This window comes from Ascaphus truei, chromosome 22 (genome assembly GCF_040206685.1).
Source record: "Ascaphus truei isolate aAscTru1 chromosome 22, aAscTru1.hap1, whole genome shotgun sequence".
NCBI classification, from domain to species: domain Eukaryota; kingdom Metazoa; phylum Chordata; class Amphibia; order Anura; family Ascaphidae; genus Ascaphus; species Ascaphus truei.
Window position 1 is genome coordinate 653,668 of NC_134504.1, and position 20,714 is coordinate 674,381.

The window sequence follows — 20,714 nt, forward strand, 5'->3', positions numbered from 1 at the left end:
AAATTGAATAAAGACTAATGAAAAGATGCTATAAGGGCCTATGCTATAAGCGTTCATAAGCCACTAATCGAGCACTTATTGGCCAAAATGCCTGCTGCTATTCAGTAAGCCTCGATAACTGGGCGATAAAGGCATGAATCGGCAAAAATTTCAGCCGTCATAAAAAAATCGCCTGGTGAGCGGCGATAAGCCACATATCGGCAGGTTCTGAAACTTGTGCAATTCTAGTAACCGTGATTAGGTTATAAAGGCCTATCGCAGCTCTAGAATGGAGAGTTTCTCCCAAAATCATGTGACATCATACCATGTGATATAGCCATGTGGTTTTAAGGATGGGACGTACCTCCCTTGGAGATGACGTCACATCCGTAACAAGAAAAAAAGAGGCAGACACATGATACAGCGTCCAATCAGATTGGAGCTGTACCAACTGACCTGAAAATGTGATGTCACAGGCCCTATATAAGGCCTGGACGCCTCATTTAACAGGAAGAAGACAACATCTTTTGGGATTTACCATGGGGTTGGATTGACAAATGAAGACAGAAGATAGAACATTAAAGAAAAGAAAGAAATAATGACAGAAGAAGGTGATAAAAGAAAGAAGAATTTTGTTACCTATTCCGGATCTTCAAGGTGGATGGAGTTGGATTGACTTTGATGACGTTGCAGTACGAGAGCTTCCTTTTCTTAACTTAAATTTGGACAAACATTTACTAAGTGGTGTGTAAATACCTTATTATACCTTATGCAGACAAATAAACACCCCTTCTTGTTCTGCTCCACATTGTGTCACACTCTTACCGTGAGTGTAAACAACCACATTGACTTCAAGTCAAAGCAAATATGGCCACTTTGACAAATTCACAATGTTATAACTAAGAAAACTACAAACAATAATGTTAACGGGGACATAGTTCAATCACAAATATTTTGTAAGCTATATTTTGGTTCTGGTAAAATAATATCATGAGTACTGGTGTCTTTCCATGAGATCTGAGATAATTGAAAGGACAAAAAGACAAGTTATTCTGTGGTCTGATCTTGTGTTTACTATTTCTCATACCACAGGTCAGGGTCACTGAGGAAGCAATCATTTACAGGGTTTGTAGTTAATGTTCTTACAGCGAATATTTACGTTCAGCTATTTCTTTGTGTGAGAAACCTTACAAAGACACACTGTTGAACGCCACTGAAATGATGTTTAAAGCCAAAATGTAACACAACCATATATTTTCTTGGGGTTCCTATTTATGCAAAAGTAGGTTCAATTAATTCCATTCAAATCAGATCTTTATTAGAGATTTGCGAATTGTCATCCACAAAATACTTTGTTTAACCGGATAACAGAGACATTGGTTGTTTACACGTAATCCACCTACTGTTTTCAAGCACCTAAAACATGGCATATGGCGCCAGAATTTCTTCTCCTATTATTCTTTCCATACTTTCGCGGGAGTTTCCACAGCGCTGTAACATTCACATTTCAACAATGAGGGAGAGAATTCTGATTGCAAAACAGTCCCAATAAGCAGAGTATATTCAATCAGAACTTCTTCCAGGAATTTCAGGTTTATTCATTTTATATGTCATTGCGTATGCTAGTAAAATTGTCTGTCTCCCTCTCCCCCTCTCTGTCGGCCCCCCTCTCACTCTCTGCCCCTCTCTCTCTCCCCTGTCTCTCTCTCTCCCCTGTCTCTCTCTCTCCCATGTCTCTCTCTCTCCCCTGTCCCTCTCTCTCCCCTGTCCCTCTCTCTCCCCTGCCCTCTCTCTCCCCTGCCCCTCCCTCTCTCCCCTGCCCCTCCCTCTCTCCCCTGCCCCTCTCTCTCTCCGCTGTCTCTCTCTCTCCCCTGTCTCTCTCTCTCCCCTGTCTCTCTCTCTCCCCTGTCTCTCTCTCTCCCCTGTCTCTCTCTCTGCCCCTCTCTCTCTCCCCTGTCTCTCTCTCTCTCCCCTGTCTCTCTCTCTCTCCCCGTCTCTCTCTCTCCCCTGTCTCTTTCTCTCCCCTGTCTCTCTCCACTGTCTCTCTCCCCTATCTCTCTCCCCTGTCTCTCTCTCTCCCCTGTCTCTCTCCCCTGTCCCTCTCTCTGCCCCTCTCTCGCTCCCCTGTCTCTCTCCCCTGTCTCTCTCTCTCTCTCTGCCCCTCTCTCTCTCCCCTGTCTCTCTCTCTCCCCTGTCTCTTCTCTCTTCTGGAGCAGAAATGGAGGTCACAAATATTTAATGCTAAATATACTCTTTTGGCGAGTGTCGCTATATATATAAAAGGCCCATTCTAGAGTTTATTTGCTATTTACAGTAGTATAAGCAAATATAGTTGTCAAAAAACCCTAAATCATGGACGTATCAGTCTATGGTCATATATATACATGTGTTTCTGCAACTATCTTTTTTTAAATGTTTTATTGTGCATATTATATTAAGACAATAAATTGAATAATTGTGTCATTTGCAGATCAACCTTTATATATTTCTCAAGATTTTAAAACTTCTAGTTTCTAAACTCAAAGCTCACCAGACAACGTTTATGGACTATAAATACAGGTAAGCAAGAACAGCCTTATACAGTGAGGGATTAGAATACAGGTGAGCAAGAACAGCCTGATACTGTGTAGGATTAGAATACAGTTAAACAAGAACAGCCTAATACTGTGTAGGATTAGAATACAGGTAAACAAGAGCAGCCTGATACTGTGTAGGATTAGAATACAGGTAAACAAGAACAGCCTTATACAGTGAGGGATTAGAATACAGGTGAGCAAGAACAGCCTGATACTGTGTAGGATTAGAATACAGTTAAACAAGAACAGCCTAATACTGTGTAGGATTAGAATACAGGTAAACAAGAGCAGCCTGATACTGTGTAGGATTAGAATACAGGTGAGCAAGAACAGCCTGAACTGTGTAGGATTAGAATACAGGTGAGTAAGAACAGCCTGAACTGTGTAGGATTAGAATACAGGTGAGTAAGAACAGCCTGAACTGTGTAGGATTAGAATACAGGTGAGTAAGAACAGCCTGAACTGTGTAGGATTAGAATACAGGTGAGCAAGAACAGCCTGATACTGTGTAGGATTAGAATACAGGTAAACAAGAACAGCTTGATACTGTGTAATATTAGAATACAGGTGAGCAAGAACAGCTTGATACTGTGTAATATTAGAATACAGGTGAGCAAGAACAGCTTGATACTGTGTAGGATTAGAATACAGGTGAGCAAGAACAGCTTGATACTGTGTAATATTAGAATACAGGTGAGCAAGAACAGCTTGATACTGTGTAATATTAGAATACAGGTGAGCAAGAACAGCTTGATACTGTGTAATATTAGAATACAGGTGAGCAAGAACAGCTTGATACTGTGTAGGATTATAAATCAAACAGAAAATAAATGATTATTTACTGACAATCTTTTCAATATGGTAAGACGCAGGGTCAGGCATTTAATAATACAAGCGAGTTTCTTAACATGGCCAGATGCACTGAGCTCCATTCAGCAATTTAACCAAATGTTCCCAGCATTAGTGCTAAATATGCAAAGGTGGCGTTCCCCCTAACACCGCTTATCCACTAAAGGCTTTTCAAGTTTGCACAGGGATTAACCTGACGATATTTACGTCTTACCTGAAGGGTTTTGCTGGACAGTAGCAAAACCCCATATTTCAGGGTCTGGATGGAGGTAACGCCACCTTTAGTTAAGGCCGCATTACTGGAGCGATGCTATTTGAAGCTAACTCAAGGCAGTGCTGATTAACCTCATGATAAGCTTATGCTAATGAGTTAAACATTGGCCGCTGTTTTTGCATATAATTATCTTCCTGGATATGCATTAAACTCAGGGCAAATAACGTCTGTTACTAATTAAGACAACCTGATGGTTTTTGCACTGATTTAATGGAGGTGCATCTGGGCCACGGTGAGCTGGGCCACGGTGAGCTGGGCCACGGAAAGGGTCTGATTTCCTCTGGCTGCTCCCCTTTGTCTTATGTCTCTGTGTGTTCAACAAGTGTTTGCACTGGCAGAACCCCCTCTCACCCTAGCTTTATTAGCGTTCTCATAAGGACAGGGTTAAATAAGGGTGAAGATAACACCTGATTGGCAAACACTCGCCCTTTGAAACTTGTAATTTATTTCCAAAACAATGAAAGCAACCAAATCTTTGCTATTAGCATAGTTAATATGTTTATGTGAGCCAATTATATGGTTACATTCTTTACAAAGGTTGTTTCTGGCCCGTGATGCAGGAACGCCTGTTTACATGATGGAGCTGTTTCCTGCACACTGTACACTCACAGGGAGATCTCTCCATTCATTGACAAAAAAAAAATCACATCCATGAGCACTGCTTAGTAAATATGGGCCAAAATGTAGAGTTGGAGTATTGTTCTTGAATAGAATGTAGACAACAATGAAACTAATGGATTGTTTTTTTTTGTTTTTTTTTATATATATAATTTTAAGGCTTGCAAGATCAACACTTGTACTAATTCTACTGCTGGGTATGCATAAATTGGTCTTTACATCCATTACTGACGAGCTGGATGATGGACTTTCCAAACGCATACGACTCTTTATTGAGCTAACTATGAGCTCATTTCAGGTAATGTTTAAATGCCAAAACTTTCACTTTCTTGGGTATTCAATTATAAAATATGGGGGAGAGGTGGATCCAAATAACGAGTGTCAATAGAAGTTTGTTTCGATGCTTACTTGTGCATGAAAAGTTAGAATTTCCTATGTATCAGGCAAATTGTTTACTCCACTACAGACCTGGTAGATTTTTTATGCAAATAGAATATAAAAATGTGATACACAGACGCAGAATTAGATACATTTCATTACCTGTACATTGTGCAAATCGTTACAAATCGCTGCATGCTCAGCACCCCCTGGCCGCAGCCTGAGGCCCGGGCCTTGGTGCCTTTGCCCGTGCGGAGGTGTGCGGAGGCTGTGATGAAGTGGGGGCTTTCCATGGTCATAGTGGACGGGCTGTGGGGGGCGTTCCTAGGGGCATCACGGAGCTGGTTTGCCCTCATTGGACGAAACGCTCGCATAATCGGCCTGTCGCGCCAAGAAATCAGTTTAAACTGATTTCTTGCACAACACGCGTCCCCTCCCGCGTGCACGCGCCCACACGCCGCATGGACGCGAACACTGTCTTAAGGCAATCTGGACGCCTCTGCACGGTCTGCGGTACTATGGCCCCAGCCTAACATGTTAATGCACTATTTGGGGATTATTTACCGGAAAGATTAGGGGAAGTCTGCAATATTATAATGGAGATATCATATTCTGCATCTCAGGTCTTGGCTTTTTTAGCCCTTCTGGTGTGAAAGCAATACTGTCGGAGTAAATGTTCTTGGCTAATAATCAATGTCACGCATAACAGAGTTAATTAAAAGATTGTTACATCTAATGAAAACAAATGATTTGATCAACTGCTACTCCCCTGTATCCAGTTCAGGGTTGACGCCCCCCTCCCCCTCTCCCTCCCTCCCCATGTGTTGCAGCATCTGAGGAACTAATGGGACGCTGTCTTCATCTCACAGTTAAGGGCTCAATGTTAGTTATCTCTGTGTGTTATTTAAAGTTGATAACTGGCTTAGTCAGCCAATATTGCAGATAGGGATATGCATGTGAGTTAGACTCCTGACAGGAGTAGATGTTTCCTTTTATGATTTATTTTGTTCTTAAAGTGACGGCGTTAAAAATGTGTGGTGTCACTAATAGAAGAATAAACCGCTGAAGGTTGAGGGCTGAGTGTCCCTTGTGTGTATACACGTGTGTTTTTCCCCTTTTCTACAAATGAAACCCTAGAAGACTGTCAGGAAGAGCCTGGGCAAGCAGCAGTGCTACATAAAGGGAGCAGTTGGCCACAGTGCCTTTTGTCTAAGCACTGTTTAGTAAATATGGCCTTACTTCTCATTATATAGGAATGATGAGGAACAGCATTAGAAATATACCCCAGTACAATATAAACAAAATAGTGCAACATAAATAAATACGTTATTACCTTAATGAATAAATATGTGATATTGCTGCTTTAAGAAGGGAAGACAGTTATGGTGTATTGGATGTGCTGCCTTTAAATTATACAGTATGCCATGAACAGTTTCTTCCTGTATGGGATGTGACACAGTAAAAAAGGCAGAAGCAGAACTCCTAGTGGAAATAAGACTGGTTCGAGGCAAGAATATGGACATGCTGCCAGCAAAGGGAGCTCATTAGCTGCAGGAGGGTCAGAACTGAGCTTTAAAAGCCCCAATAACAATTGTATGGTTAAGAGATGTTGTGAGTTAATGGGGTGTAGGGCAGAGCAAGCAGAGGTCCCTATAATGTTAGTTACAGTAGATGCTCTGAACTGGACCAGGCTGTTAGAAAAGCGCCAGGCCAGTAATGAAAAACTGGTCTCCTTGCAAATATTTTAAAAAGAAGATCTGATTAGCTATTTCCTGGAATGAACTCAACTGTCATCATTTCATTCTGATTTCTACATCTAGTTCTAGAGGAGATTGTACTCGATAATAACACCTCTAGTCAGCTTGCCCAAGGACGGGACCTATATCTCGGGAAGTGGGGGGTCCCCGAGGCTGAAATCAGATTTCTTCAGCTCAGAAGACCCCCTGCTCCCACACACTAGTATGACCCCCTCCCCCCCCAAATCCCAACCCAAAGAAAAAATAATTACCTTAGGTAATGAAGCTGCTTACATTTTATTTTTATTCATAGTGTGCGTGATCAGGGGGTCTCCTCAGCTGAACAAAGTTGATTTCAGCCTCGGGACCCCCTGCTTCCTGAGATACAGGCCCCGTTATGGGGTGCCGGTATCCCCGCAATGTTAAAGGCCTCCGGTCACGTGACCCACATGATTTTAACATGGCGGGGATACCGGCACCCCATAACGGGCCTGTAACTTGGGAAGTAGGGGGTCCCCTGATCTGAAATCAATGTGGTTCAGCTCCGGAGACCCCCTACTACAATACTGTAGTGTTAAAATTTAAATAAAACCCCCGCGATTGCCTGTTAGAGGCGTGCAGGTAGAGTGACTGATTCAGCCTCTTACTGCACGCCTCTCACAGACAGGCAGACCCTGGTAGGAGTAACACAGCAGGGACCCCCGCTGTGCTAATCCGATGGGACATTTAGTCTGCAGCAGACCAGCTCGGACCACCACGCACTATAGTGCGTGATTCAACCCGATAAATCGTCGGATAACCACCGCTGCATATGTACACTCTGCGGATTAAAAAAGAGGCAAAAACTATAGGGAGATTAATGCAATAAGGAAACAGTGCAAGATATAAAGGAGAAGAACTGATTCAACATCGTCCGAAGTGCAAGAAAAAGCTGAAAGTTACATTGCCAGCTCATACTGTATATCCCAGCGCTGTGCAAACTGGGGGCGCGACACAGCGGTAGAGCAGGCCGTGGGGGCGCAGTGCAGGAGGTGTGCGCACCCCATGTATATCCTAATAACTGCCGGATCCAGGTGCAGAGATGTGTCCAACATGGTTTTGTAATAACTTGATTCGTGCTGAAACGTATATTTCTCCTCCTGCCGGGAAAGGAGGAGAAACGAAGAGGAATAGGGAAAAGGAGACCTCCTAAAAATAATATGTTTCTGTCTTTTTAGGGGTTTCTTGTGGCTACGTTATATTGCTTTGCCAATGGAGATGTAAGTAAACTGAATATTTTTTGTTTAACAATGTAAAAGTTACATTATGTTCCATTCAAACTGTACCTCCCGAGTTCACGTATATCTCATATACAGTAAGTATATACAGTAAGTATATACAGTAAGTATATACTGTAGTTCTTACCATTATCACACAAAAGACATTTGGAGCAAAACTACTGTCGCCTTCTTTGTTTTTATGAAGTCTTAATTGTTTTGGAAAGCTAACATTTTACTGTAGATCACGGTGGCTAACAAAGGGCCACCAACAGGTCAGGTTTTCAGGATATCAATGCTTCAGCACATGCTTCAATCAGTGGCTCAGTCGTTGACTGGCACACCTGTGCTGAAGCAGGGATAACAAAACACAGAACCCCAGTAAGCTCTTTCTGGGAACCGCTGAGATATGTGTGTCACTCCTTTATACATGTTCCTGAGATATGTGTATCACTCCTTTATACATGTTCCTGAGATATGTGTGTCACTCCTTTATACATGTTCCTGAGATATGTGTATCACTCCTTTATACATGTTCCTGAGATATGTATCACTCCTTTATACCTGTTCCTGAGCTATGTGTATCACTCCTTTATACATGTTCCTGAGATATGTGTGTCACTCCTTTATACATGTTCCTGAGATATGTGTGTCACTCCTTTATACATGTTCCTGAGATATGTGTGTCACTCCTTTATACATGTTCCTGAGATATGTATGTCACTCCTTTATACATGTTCCTGAGATATGTGTGTCACTCCTTTATACATGTTCCTGAGATATGTGTATCACTCCTTTATACATGTTCCTGAGATATGTATCACTCCTTTATACATGTTCCTGAGATATGTGTGTCACTCCTTTATACATGTTCCTGAGATATGTGTATCACTCCTTTATACATGTTCCTGAGATATGTGTATCACTCCTTTATACATGTTCCTGAGATATGTATCACTCCTTTATACATGTTCCTGAGATATGTGTATCACTCCTTTATACATGTTCCTGAGATATGTATCACTCCTTTATACATGTTCCTGAGATATGTGTATCACTCCTTTATACATGTTCCTGAGACATGTATCACTCCTTTATACATGTTCCTGAGATATGTGTATCACTAGTTTATACATGTTCCTGAGATATGTATCACTCCTTTATACATGTTCCTGAGCTATGTATCACTCCTTTATACATGTTCCTGAGATATGTGTATCACTCCTTTATACATGTTCCTGAGATATGTGTATCACTCCTTTATACATGTTCCTGAGATATGTGTATCACTCCTTTATACATGTTCCTGAGATATGTGTATCACTCCTTTATACATGTTCCTGAGATATGTGTATCACTCCTTTATACATGTTCCTGAGATATGTATGTCACTCCTTTATACATGTTCCTGAGATATGTATCACTCCTTTATACATGTTCCTGAGATATGTATCACTCCTTTATACATGTTCCTGAGATATGTATCACTCCTTTATACATGTTCCTGAGATATGTATCACTCCTTTATACATGTTCCTGAGATATGTATCACTCCTTTATACATGTTCCTGAGATATGTATATCACTCCTTTATACATGTTCCTGAGATATGTATATCACTCCTTTATACATGTTCCTGAGATATGTATCACTCCTTTATACATGTTCCTGAGATATGTGTATCACTCCTTTATACATGTTCCTGAGATATGTGTGTCACTCCTTTATACATGTTCCTGAGATATGTGTATCACTCCTTTATACATGTTCCTGAGATATGTGTATCACTCCTTTATACATGTTCCTGAGATATGTATCACTCCTTTATACATGTTCCTGAGATATGTGTATCATTCCTTTATACATGTTCCTGAGATATGTATATCACTCCTTTATACAACATGTTCCACAGTATATGTGTATACATAATACTAATGGCACACTATACATTACATGTACGTTAACCTATCATTTTGCCACTTCTAGCTTTTCCATGTTATCACATTTGTTTTTATGAATCTACTAATAGAAGCTTCATAACTTGTAAACTTTAAGTCTGATATCATGATAACTGTGTTTGATTTCAAATATTTCTCTTTGTAATAATAATTACAAATGAATAATAAACCTAAAGAGAGAATGTTTTTTTGCTTTATTGATAAGCACAAATGTTTGAAGTTTTAAAACGTTTGTTTTTACAAATCCCAAACCAATTATGTTCTGGCAAAACCAAAACACCAGTAAAAGTGCTCACCCTTACAGTTTTACTCATACTGGGTTTCCAAAATGAACCGCTAAACGGCGACACTCCAAGCTCAGCGGGTACATTTAATGTTTTTATTTTAGCCAGCACGTGCAAAAAACACAAAGATGGTGGCAGGGTTGGCTGGGTGGTGGTGTTGGCCGGTGGTGGGGGTGATGGTGGTGTTGGGGGTGGTGTTGGCCGGTGTTGGGGGTGATGGTGGTGTTGGGGGTAGTGTTGGCCGGTGTTGGGGGTGATGGTGGTGTTGGGGGTGGTGTTGGTCGGTGGTGGGGGTGATGGTGGTGGGGGTGATGGTGGTGTTGGCCGGTGGTGGGGGTGATGGTGGTGTTGGCCGGTGGTGGTGTTGGCCGGTGGTGGTGTTGGCCGGTGGTGGGGGTGATGGTGGTGTTGGCCGGTGGTAGTGTTGGCCGGTGGTGGGTGTAATGGTGGTTTTGGCCGGTGGTGGGGGTGATGGTGGTGTTGGCCGGTGGTGTTGGCCGGTGGTGGGGGTGATGGTGGTGTTGGCTGGTGGTGGTGTTGGCCGGTGGTGGGGGTGATGGTGGTGTTGGCCGGTGGTGGGGGTGATGGTGGTGTTGGCCGGTGGTGGTGTTGGCCGGTGGTGGGGGTGATGGTGGTCTTGGCTGGTGGTGGTGTTGGCCGGTGGTGGGTGTGATGGTGGTGTTGGGGGTGGCAGTGTTGGCCGGTGGTAGTGTTGGCCGGTGGTGGGTGTAATGGTGGTGTTGGCCGGTGGTGGGGGTGATGGTGGTGTTGGCCGGTGGTGGGGGTGATGGTGGTGTTGGCTGGTGGTGGTGTTGGCCGGTGGTGGGGGTGATGGTGGTGTTGGCCGGTGGTGGGGGTGATGGTGGTGTTGGCCGGTGGTGGTGTTGGCCGGTGGTGGGGGTGATGGTGGTGTTGGGGGTGTTGGGGGTGGCGGGGGTGGCGGTAGCGGTGGCGGTGGAAGTGATGCTGTACCTCATATCCCTAGTTACTGCAATGAGCTAAAAAGGAAACGCTATACCTCCATTTTTGATAAAGGGCACAATCTCGGGTCTTAAGATACTTCTTTTACCCAAATAAACTGTTGTGAAGGAAAATTGCAGATTTACAGACAACATATGTACATAAAAAATGACCTACGCTTGATCATTCTTTATTGTAAAATTACCAGCTGATTTGCCATTTCAGAGAAATGGGTAACACATTTTTTAGGGCTTTTAAACATGGGACACCTTGTGGTGTTTTTTAAATGCTTTATTATCCCTCCGGGATAGCAGCAACTTTCCTCAACTAGGTATGGTCCTAATTAGCCAAAAAGCTTTTTTTATTGTAAATGCTGTGATACTGTATTAGGCGTTCAGCTGCAAATATCCCAATCTATTAAATATATACGTGTTCTGTTCCTAAACTGCTAGTAACAATAGTATGGAAAAAAAGTAATCCAATTAGTTTCTTGGTGAATTAAATTGTAATAAGGCTCATTAAGTGAAGATTTAAGAGGTCAATTACATGTAACTCATCGTTTTAATAAAAATAGCATTATAATAACAGCGTTACCTCATATCTATAGCGGTCAAGTGTCAAGAATTATACTAAACATTTAACTTTACTTTATTATAGAAGGTTTATGCTAATTAAGTTTGGTGAGCAATTAAGACTCCTGACCGGGAAAACTGGGTAAATAAAACAAACAGATTTATCAACGGAGAAAAAAAACTGTTGTATTTCTTATTTGCTGATATAAAACTCAGGGAGCACACGCCATCGATAGGTACATACTGTAACTAAGGGAAAACACAATGTAGTGCAATCCTGTCTAGGCACAGGGATGGGGGTGGGTTACACTCTCCAAAACACACTCACAAGGTGGCAGTGGGATACAAGCCTTGAGCCCCAGACTAGGGGATGGTGTCTGGAATGGAATAGATGTGATACCCTCCTCTGGTAGCTTGCTAGTAGTACTCCAGCAGATCCCACCCCATAGTATAAACAGAGACAAGAACAGGGTGTTTTTTGTTGCTTTTACACTGTATTTCTTATTTGCCAATTTTAATAAATAACCCTTTAGGACTAGGAAATTATGTATAATTATTGAGGATAGGTTGCACAAAAATACCTGTTTATGTTACTTGTACAATGTCTTTTATATGGCAGCAATTAGGGGAGTGTGACTAGGACATGTCAGGCAGGACTTTAATGGGAAGATGTATCCAAATTTGGCAATTTTCCAGAGCAAAAATGTCCATTTGTGTTAATTTGCGCTTGTGACTAAAGTGTGAACATTTCGTCCACGTTCCTGGACCACGTTCCCGGACCATACACTTTTGTCTCGTTAAAACGTTTCTGAAAACGTTAGTTTCCAAAAATCTGCCAAAGCATTGAAAGCAATGTGCACTGCAATTGTGTAAAAGTTTGCCTAATTTAGCCTAATGCAGTGACTCTGTTTCTTATTCTGGATCAGCCGAGGTGGTAGAATGGGACCTTACGGACAAAACGCCCGATCGCCCCCTTTTTGTGGGGGAATGATAACATTATTATGTGGAGTTATACTGGCCAAAGAGGGGACTTGGGAAGGTGGTGTGGTGGTCATTGTGGCCATAGTGGCAGTAGGAAAAGACTATTAATTAGTGGGACCGTAGAGAAAAGACCAGGAACTGCTACGACAAACACAGCAGCAGTTGTACGCGACCTCCACTAGCCTCCCAGTATAAATAGAAAAAGTGGTATATGTGGTGCTCAATAATTGAAACAGGTTCCACATGTATGTAGTAATAACATCATAAATCCACAATTGGTAGTCCAGTTGCAATGGAGTGCCCCCCAAATGAATATAACAAAACTGAAGGGGAATGTGACTAGTGGAATCGGCTTAGACATCCACGGTGATGTACACAATATGAACACCCAATCAGTAGTAATAATAAAGAGGAACAATGTCCATGAAAGACAGTATTTGAATAAGGCACTGCGGCACTTTACCTGTACTGTCCAAGGGGCACTCTCATAATCCTCAGCGTGCTATCCACCTGTTGTAGATACAGGAAGAGAATAGGCGTACGCGTAGGTGCGTTCATTCAGTCCCCTTTTCCCTGTATGTTTAGCTAGCAATAAATAACTTATTTTTTTGACTATTTTGGAGTGGCCTGGTCTTTTCCCCTGGAGATATATTACAGGATGTCTGGAGCTGTGCTCTATCTACACCTATTCTCTTCCTAGTATAAATAGAAATAATAGTGGAAGTGAGGTTTTACCAACATCAACATCCTGGGTCCTGGCATACAAGTCGGGCCCCACCGGAAGTCGGGCCTGGCTCCCGTCGCCTCTCCCGCTCCACGGGTAGGGTCCTCGGGGAGAGAGCCAGGCCTCTGCAAGTGCAGGGGCCGGTACAGCATTACGCTGGTCCTGCCGGCCAGGACAACAAAGATGGTTGCAGGGTCACCAAATCAGAAGGTGCAATGTCATCTCATGGTGATGTCACTGGGTTCTATTAGCCGGCACAGTGTGGCTGACCCCAACGGACATATTGTTTTGCTTTTCTTCTCACAATTTTGCAATGGAATTTCTAAATTAAATATATCAGGAACCGGAAGTATCCGTCCCTTGGAGTTCAGGGGTTCAGCTCCACAGGGACCCCTTGTTTCAAATATATATATAAATATATATATACTACGCAGCCCACGGATTGCTTTAAAGCGTAACTTGTATATAAAAAGGAAAGAGGAGCTGGGTAAGTTAGTTACAAGTCCTGATGCCTAGAAGTACAGTAAAAAGATTTATATTTCATCAATGAAAAGGTCAATTAGCTCTATTCTACATCGAACAATAAAACTGTTAATTATAGCACTCTCTCAGTCTCTTACTCATGCAGTATGACCTTAGGGATTTAACTCCGGAAACAAGGACATTCTACCAGGCACGATGGCACGTCCGTGCATACAAGGACACTAAAGGACAGGTACACAACACCCAATGATTGGACAAAATACTGAGCTTTGAAGAGTAATGCCTTATTGTGCATTAAGTAATCTGATTTATAGAATAAGGGCCTTCATGTTTGTACCCGATCGGAAGGAAAGCAGCTAGCAGTATGGCTACCACTATTTAGTAAATATGGTTTAAATACAAAACCTTCCCTAATTCCCACCCCAGGACATAATTGAAAACGAGAGGTAACGCTCAATGTATTCCTGGTAAAACATTTTATAAATAAATAAAATAATGCGATCATTATCATATAGGACGTCATACTGTACCACACATAAGACATCTTCCATGTCATCAGGGGGGGCGGGAGAGCAAGGGGGGGCAGCTGAAAAAGTTTGCGCTCCCCTGAGATAGAGTTCCACTGCAAAGGAAGATGTATTGGTAATGTGCGCTACGGCTTTCTGTACTATAATGACCGTATTAGGGGCGGTTTACTCAAGCCCTAAGTCTAAGAAGTGGCCGGGGCTAAGGTAAGACAGGTTTACAGAGGCCTTCGCCGCTCCCCCACTTCAAAGGGCAGTGTCATTACCACTGATTCTGTACTTCTCTGGAACAGGCTTAGCTGTACAAACGGGTTAATGCCGCTGGAAAAAGGTCTAATGAATATATGTGAACGTGACAGGAAGCCAAGCGTGACATGCCCAACTCGTGCTCATTTGCATATCACTACCCAGAATCCTTGTCCACAGCTTAACCACTGTATGACATGACAATGGGGTGAATGATGCCGGTTTGTGATCTTTGGGAAACCGGCAGATAACACTGATTGGTACTCTATCATCCCAGAGAGTTTGAAAGATCAGCAACAAAAACCTTTCCACTTGTTCAGTCAAGGTGGAAAGTGATTGCGAAGCTGTTTCACTATTAGCAGGGAAACTATTCATTCAGATGCTTTAATAAAATGTAAAGGCTTGTGATAATGGGATCCCATCTCTGAACTTCTTTCAATTGTTTCCCTCTTATGAGTAAGACAGGTATTTGTCCATGAGATACTACAGATAAGTAGGATAATGTTGACCTGCACTAGGTAAAGAAAAATGATACAAATATACAAAATATCGTTTCATTTTTATAATATAGATTCATTTGGAATTCATAAATGCAACTATAGAATTGTCATTACAATGTAGCCGGCAGTATTCAGTTCTTCTTGCTTCTGTCATTGCCAGGTAAGAGCAGAGCTCAGGAAACAGCGGGACCGCTGCATGCTACGGTACATGCCATGTAAAAGCTGCTACTTTACCACCAAAGCCACGTACAAACCAACAAAGCAATCTAAGCAGCAGCGGAATCACTACTCTGGGAAGAATGGGTACGAAGAAGTGAAGCGCCCGAGCAGTGTCCAAATCCTCCATATGACCGTCAATGTGATTGCAGATTTTAACCCACAGCATAACGTTCCCCATAAGTATTTTGCGAGGGTGAGTCTGTCAGAAAGTAGCGATGGCGGCTTAACAGTGAGCGAGACAATCGGGGAGGTACTTGAAGAAAGTGAGACGTAATAAGTTACTACTGGAAATGTATTACTATATGGGGGTTATTCATTAAGGTGTGAGCACACAGGAAGTCCCACTGACGAAAGAGAGTTTCTGTGCAGTGGTGCGGTACTTATCGGTCATATCGCACAATAATGCAACGACCCCTATGTGTTTGCGAAATCTAGGACCATACTAGCTTTCCAGAAGGACTGGGTGGTCCCTGTACATCGCATGGAAATGTTCACAGATAAAGGCTATTTGGCTCACTTAATATGCACATTTTTTACATGAAATAAAATCGCAGACTCTACAAGATCTAAGACCTTTATTTGGTACGTTCTACCCACGTAGCGTTCTCTTTACTATACGGAGCGTGTATTTAACATATTTATTCTGTCCCCGACATCTACTGCTCTTTATATGCCATGTAATAAAGCAACTGAAAGTCAACGCGGTTTCAGGTCTAAACCAGGGGCGGTCAACTCCAGTCCTCAAGGGCCACCAACAGGTCACATTTCCAGGACATCCATGCTTCAGCACAAGTGACTCAATCAGTGGTTCAGGCAGAATGACTGCACCCCCTGTGCTGGAGCAGGGAAGTCCTGAAAACCTGAGCTGTTGGTAGCCCTTGAGCACTGCAGTTGTCCACCCTTGCTCTACATCATAAAACTTATCAGGAAAGATTAAAGACCTCAACGTACAGATGTAGCAAAGCTTAGCGCCTTCGGTGCCGCTGCCATGCACGGTCAGTGCTGCTGGGGTCCCATACAGAAGCATGGACCCCCGCCGCTGCCATGCACGGCCAGTCCTGCTGGGGTCCCATACAGAAGCATGGACCCCCGCTGCTCCATCGCGGCCAGTCCTGCTGGGGTCCCATACAGAAGCATGGACCCCCGCTGCTCCATCGCGGCCAGTCCTGCTGGGGTCCCATACAGAAGCATGGACCCCCGCCGCTCCATCGCGGCCAGTCCTGCTGGGGTCCCATACAGAAGCATGGACCCCCGCCGCTCCATCGCGGCCAGTCCTGCTGGGGTCCCATACAGAAGCATGGACCCCCGCCGCTCCATCGCGGCCAGTGCTGCTGGGGTCCCATACAGAAGCATGGATCCCCGCTGCTCCATCGCGGCCAGTCCTGCTGGGGTCCCATACAGAAGCATGGACCCCCGCCGCTCCATCGCGGCCAATCCTGCTGGGGTCCCATACAGAAGCATGGACCCCCGCTGCTCCATCGCGGCCAGTCCTGCTGGGGTCCCATACAGAAGCATGGACCCCCGCCGCTCCATCGCGGCCAGTCCTGCTGGGGTCCCATACAGAAGCATGGACCCCCGCCGCTCCATCGCGGCCAGTCCTGCTGGAGTCCCATACAGAAGCATGGACCCCCGCTGCTCCATCGTGGCCAGTCCTGCTGGGGTCCCATACAGAAGCATGGACCCCCGCCGCTCCATCGCGGCCAGTCCTGCTGGGGTCCCATACAGAAGCATGGACCCCCGCTGCTCCATCGCGGCCAGTGCTGCTGGGGTCCCATACAGAAGCATGGACCCCCGCCGCTGCCATGCACGGCCAGTGCTGCTGGGGTCCCATACAGAAGCATGGACCCCCGCCGCTGCCATGCACGGCCAGTGCTGCTGGGGTCCCATACAGAAGCATGGACCCCCGCCGCTGCCATGCACGGCCAGTGCTGCTGGGGTCCCATACAGAAGCATGGACCCCCGCTGCTCCATCGCGGCCAGTCCTGCTGGGGTCCCATACAGAAGCATGGACCCCCGCCGCTGCCATGCACGGCCAGTCCTGCTGGGGTCCCATACAGAAGCATGGACCCCCGCCGCTGCCATGCACGGCCAGTGCTGCTGGGGTCCCATACAGAAGCATGGACCCCCGCTGCTCCATCGCGGCCAGTCCAGCTGGGGTCCCATACAGAAGCATGGACCCCCGCCGCTGCCATGCACGGCCAGTCCTGCTGGGGTCCCATACAGAAGCATGGACCCCCGCCGCTCCATCGCGGCCAGTCCTGCTGGGGTCCCATACAGAAGCATGGACCCCCGCTGCTCCATCGCGGCCAGTCCTGCTGGGGTCCCATACAGAAGCATGGACCCCCGCCGCTCCATCGCGGCCAGTCCTGCTGGAGTCCCATACAGAAGCATGGACCCCCGCCGCTCCATCGCGGCCAGTCCTGCTGGGGTCCCATACAGAAGCATGGACCCCCGCCGCTCCATCGCGGCCAGTCCTGCTGGAGTCCCATACAGAAGCATGGACCCCCGCCGCTGCCATGCACGGCCAGTGCTGCTGGGGTCCCATACAGAAGCATGGACCCCCGCTGCTCCATCGCAGCCAGTCCTGCTGGGGTCCCATACAGAAGCATGGACCCTCGCCGCTGCCATGCACGGCCAGTGCTGCTGGGGTCCCATACAGAAGCATGGACCCCCGCTGCTCCATCGCGGCGGACTCTTTTGCTTGTTTGTCTGAGGCGCCGGGGACAGTAATTCTTACTACATCAGTACTGGAGATATGATAGAAATATGACAGAATATGAAAGGCACTTCCAAATACATCAAGAGTTTCAAGAAGGTGCAGGAGGGAAGCATATCTCAGAGAGAGAGAAGAACAAGAGGTCGTACTCTGAAGCTGGAGGGAGGGAGGTTCAGGGGAAATGTGAAGAAGTACTTTGTTACAGAAAGGGTAGTCCATTCATGGAATAGCATCCCAGCAGAGGTGGCAGAAGCTAACAGAAAGGGGATTCAGAAATGCTTGGGAAGTACACAGGGCTTTTCTGAATATAAAATAGATCAAAGGTCTGAGTTTTCCCAGCGGACAGGAGAATATGCGGACAGTGTGGGCAAATTATTCTTATTTGCCATCAATTGTTATGTTTCAGTAAAAATAACATACGTTATCAGATGCCCCATGCTTTGAATCTGCCAGCCTTCCGCTTGTAGAGCATGACCACCTGTGTGTGTCTGTTACTATATATTAAAGATCCATATCCAAGCATACTGTACCTATTCAATATGTGGGGAACCCGCTATCCAATGCCTTGGAAGTGAATGGGATTAAATCCTCTCTAGCATGGGAAATAATGGGTTTACAACGATGAATAATGGCGTGACGGGTCTACTAATGAAACGGTGCCATATGCATTATGCTACAGTCTTTTGTGACAATATCCTGTATGAGTAATACCTCGAAAATACTTAACATATTCAACTTGGAGTGGGATATATAATATATAAGCAAAAGTATGATATATATATATATATATATATATATACACACACATACACTGTACCAAATACATGACATGCTAGTATGCAGAAATATGCAGCTATTCTCATTCTGAGTTCAATAGGTTGTCAGAAGTTCTCAACTCCAGACCCCAAGACCTCTAAACTAGCCCGGTTTGAAGGATATCCCAGCTTCAGTGCAGGTGGCTCTGTCTTTGAGTGATCTACTGATTGAGCCATCTGTGCTGAAGCAGCGATATTCTGAAAACCTGTTAGGTTTCTATGTGCAGTGCAACGTCGCAGCTTATTAAACACTTACTGTAACTAAATATGAAACAAACAAGTACATGTATTTCTCTAAAACTGATAAGTAAGAGTTTATTTGTAAAGTGACGCAACACTTAATTGTTACCTATATTGTATATGATGTGTTATTTGTATTATTTTATTAGATATTTCCTATATCCATATTAATAAACCTATCTTTCTTCCCTATGGTAAAAGTAAATCCCAATAGGAAGACAATATATGAAAGGTTTGGGAAATCTATTTTTTATTCTAAAACAATGTTGCTCACTCTTCAGCAGTATCAAGCTGCTCAGGTGCGCCCTTAAGGTAGGATACTGTGAGAGAAATGACTAATATAGGCCTCCGATCTTTATTTACTCTGATCTCCTTCAGGGAGGACAGCTGAGCAGGTTGGTGTCTGAGAAATAGCATTTCTACTCAATGAATAAAGTTAATCTTATACAGTAATGTAACACAATGTGACACAATGTGACGGAGATGTTTCCGTGCTCACAAAATGTCTTTTTATAGGTATATTATAGTTTAATTTGACACTAAAAAGTTGTACAACCTATTAAACTCATTGTACCAAATGTGTTGTATTATATGTAATTTTTTTTCTACTTTGATAAACCATGTATATGTAAATTGTGCACAAACATATTTTTGATCAACATTTCTAATAAAATCTTAAATAAAAATTACATCAACTTTATTGTTGAGGATCTGTGAAGGGTAGGATGTATCATCTTTTTGCTAAAATTATCCGTTTTTCATATTACATAGTTACATAGTTACATAGTAGATGAGGTTGAAAAAAGACGTACGTCCATCAAGTTCAACCTATGCTAAATTTAGACAACAGATACTTTATTCTATATCTATACTTACTTATTGATCCAGAGGAAGGCAAACAAAAAACCCCATTAAGGGGAAAAATTAATTCCTTCCTGACTCCAAGAATAGGCAGTCGGATTAATCCCTTGATCAACATCCTTCCCATGTATTCTTATTTGGTATATCCCTGTATACCTTTCCCATCTAAAAAGATGTCCAACCTATTTTTGAACAAATCTATTGTATCTGCCATCACAGTCTCCATGGGTAATGAATTCCACATTTTAACTGCCCTTACTGTAAATAACCATTTCCTTTGTTGCTGGTGAAATTTCCTTTCCTCCAACCTTAAGGGATGGCCCCGAGTCCTTTGAACTGCCCGTGGGATGAATAGTTCTTTTGAAAGCGCCTTGTATTGTCCCTGAATATATTTCTATATAGTTATCATATCCCCTCTTAGACGCCTCTTTTCTAATGTAAATAAATCTAATTTAGCTAGCCTCTCCTCATAAGTTAGAATGCCCATCCCCTTTATTAATTTGGTGGCTCTTCTCTGCACTCTCTCTAGTTCCATAATGTCTTTTCTAAGGATTGGTGCCCAAAATTGTACTCCATATTCAAGGTGTGGTCTTACTAATGCTTTGTAAAGGGGCATAATTATGTTTACTTCCCTTCCATCCATTGCCCGTTTGATGCAAGATAAGATCTTGTTTGCCTTTGCAGCTACTGCATGACATTGGGCACTATTGCTAAGCCTTCTATCTACAAGCACTCCTAAATCCTTCTCCATCAAGGATTCCCCCAATATATCTCCATTTAATTTGTAAGTCGCCTTTTTATTCTTGCATCTCAAATGCATAACCTTACATTTATCTGTATTAAACCTCATTTGCCATTTACCTGCCCACGTTTCCAGTCACTCCAAGTCCTTCTGAAGAGAAATTACATCCTGCTCTGATTCAATTACCTTACACAATTTAGTATCATCAGCAAAGATGGAGACT

At 43.8% G+C, this 20,714-nt stretch overlaps 1 protein-coding gene across 1 annotated transcript in view; it reads left to right on the forward strand.

Moving 5' to 3' along the window:
• GLP2R (glucagon like peptide 2 receptor) overlaps positions 1-15,682 on the forward strand; it is a 78,730-nt gene extending 63,048 nt beyond the window's left edge. The window contains exons 10-13 of the mRNA XM_075579595.1: positions 2,450-2,538; positions 4,456-4,594; positions 7,628-7,669; positions 15,059-15,682. Coding sequence (XP_075435710.1) covers positions 2,450-2,538; positions 4,456-4,594; positions 7,628-7,669; positions 15,059-15,391 — 603 coding nt within the window. The 3' untranslated portion in view covers positions 15,392-15,682. The remainder of the gene's footprint in view (positions 1-2,449; positions 2,539-4,455; positions 4,595-7,627; positions 7,670-15,058) is intronic.
• Positions 15,683-20,714: the final 5,032 nt, after the last annotated feature.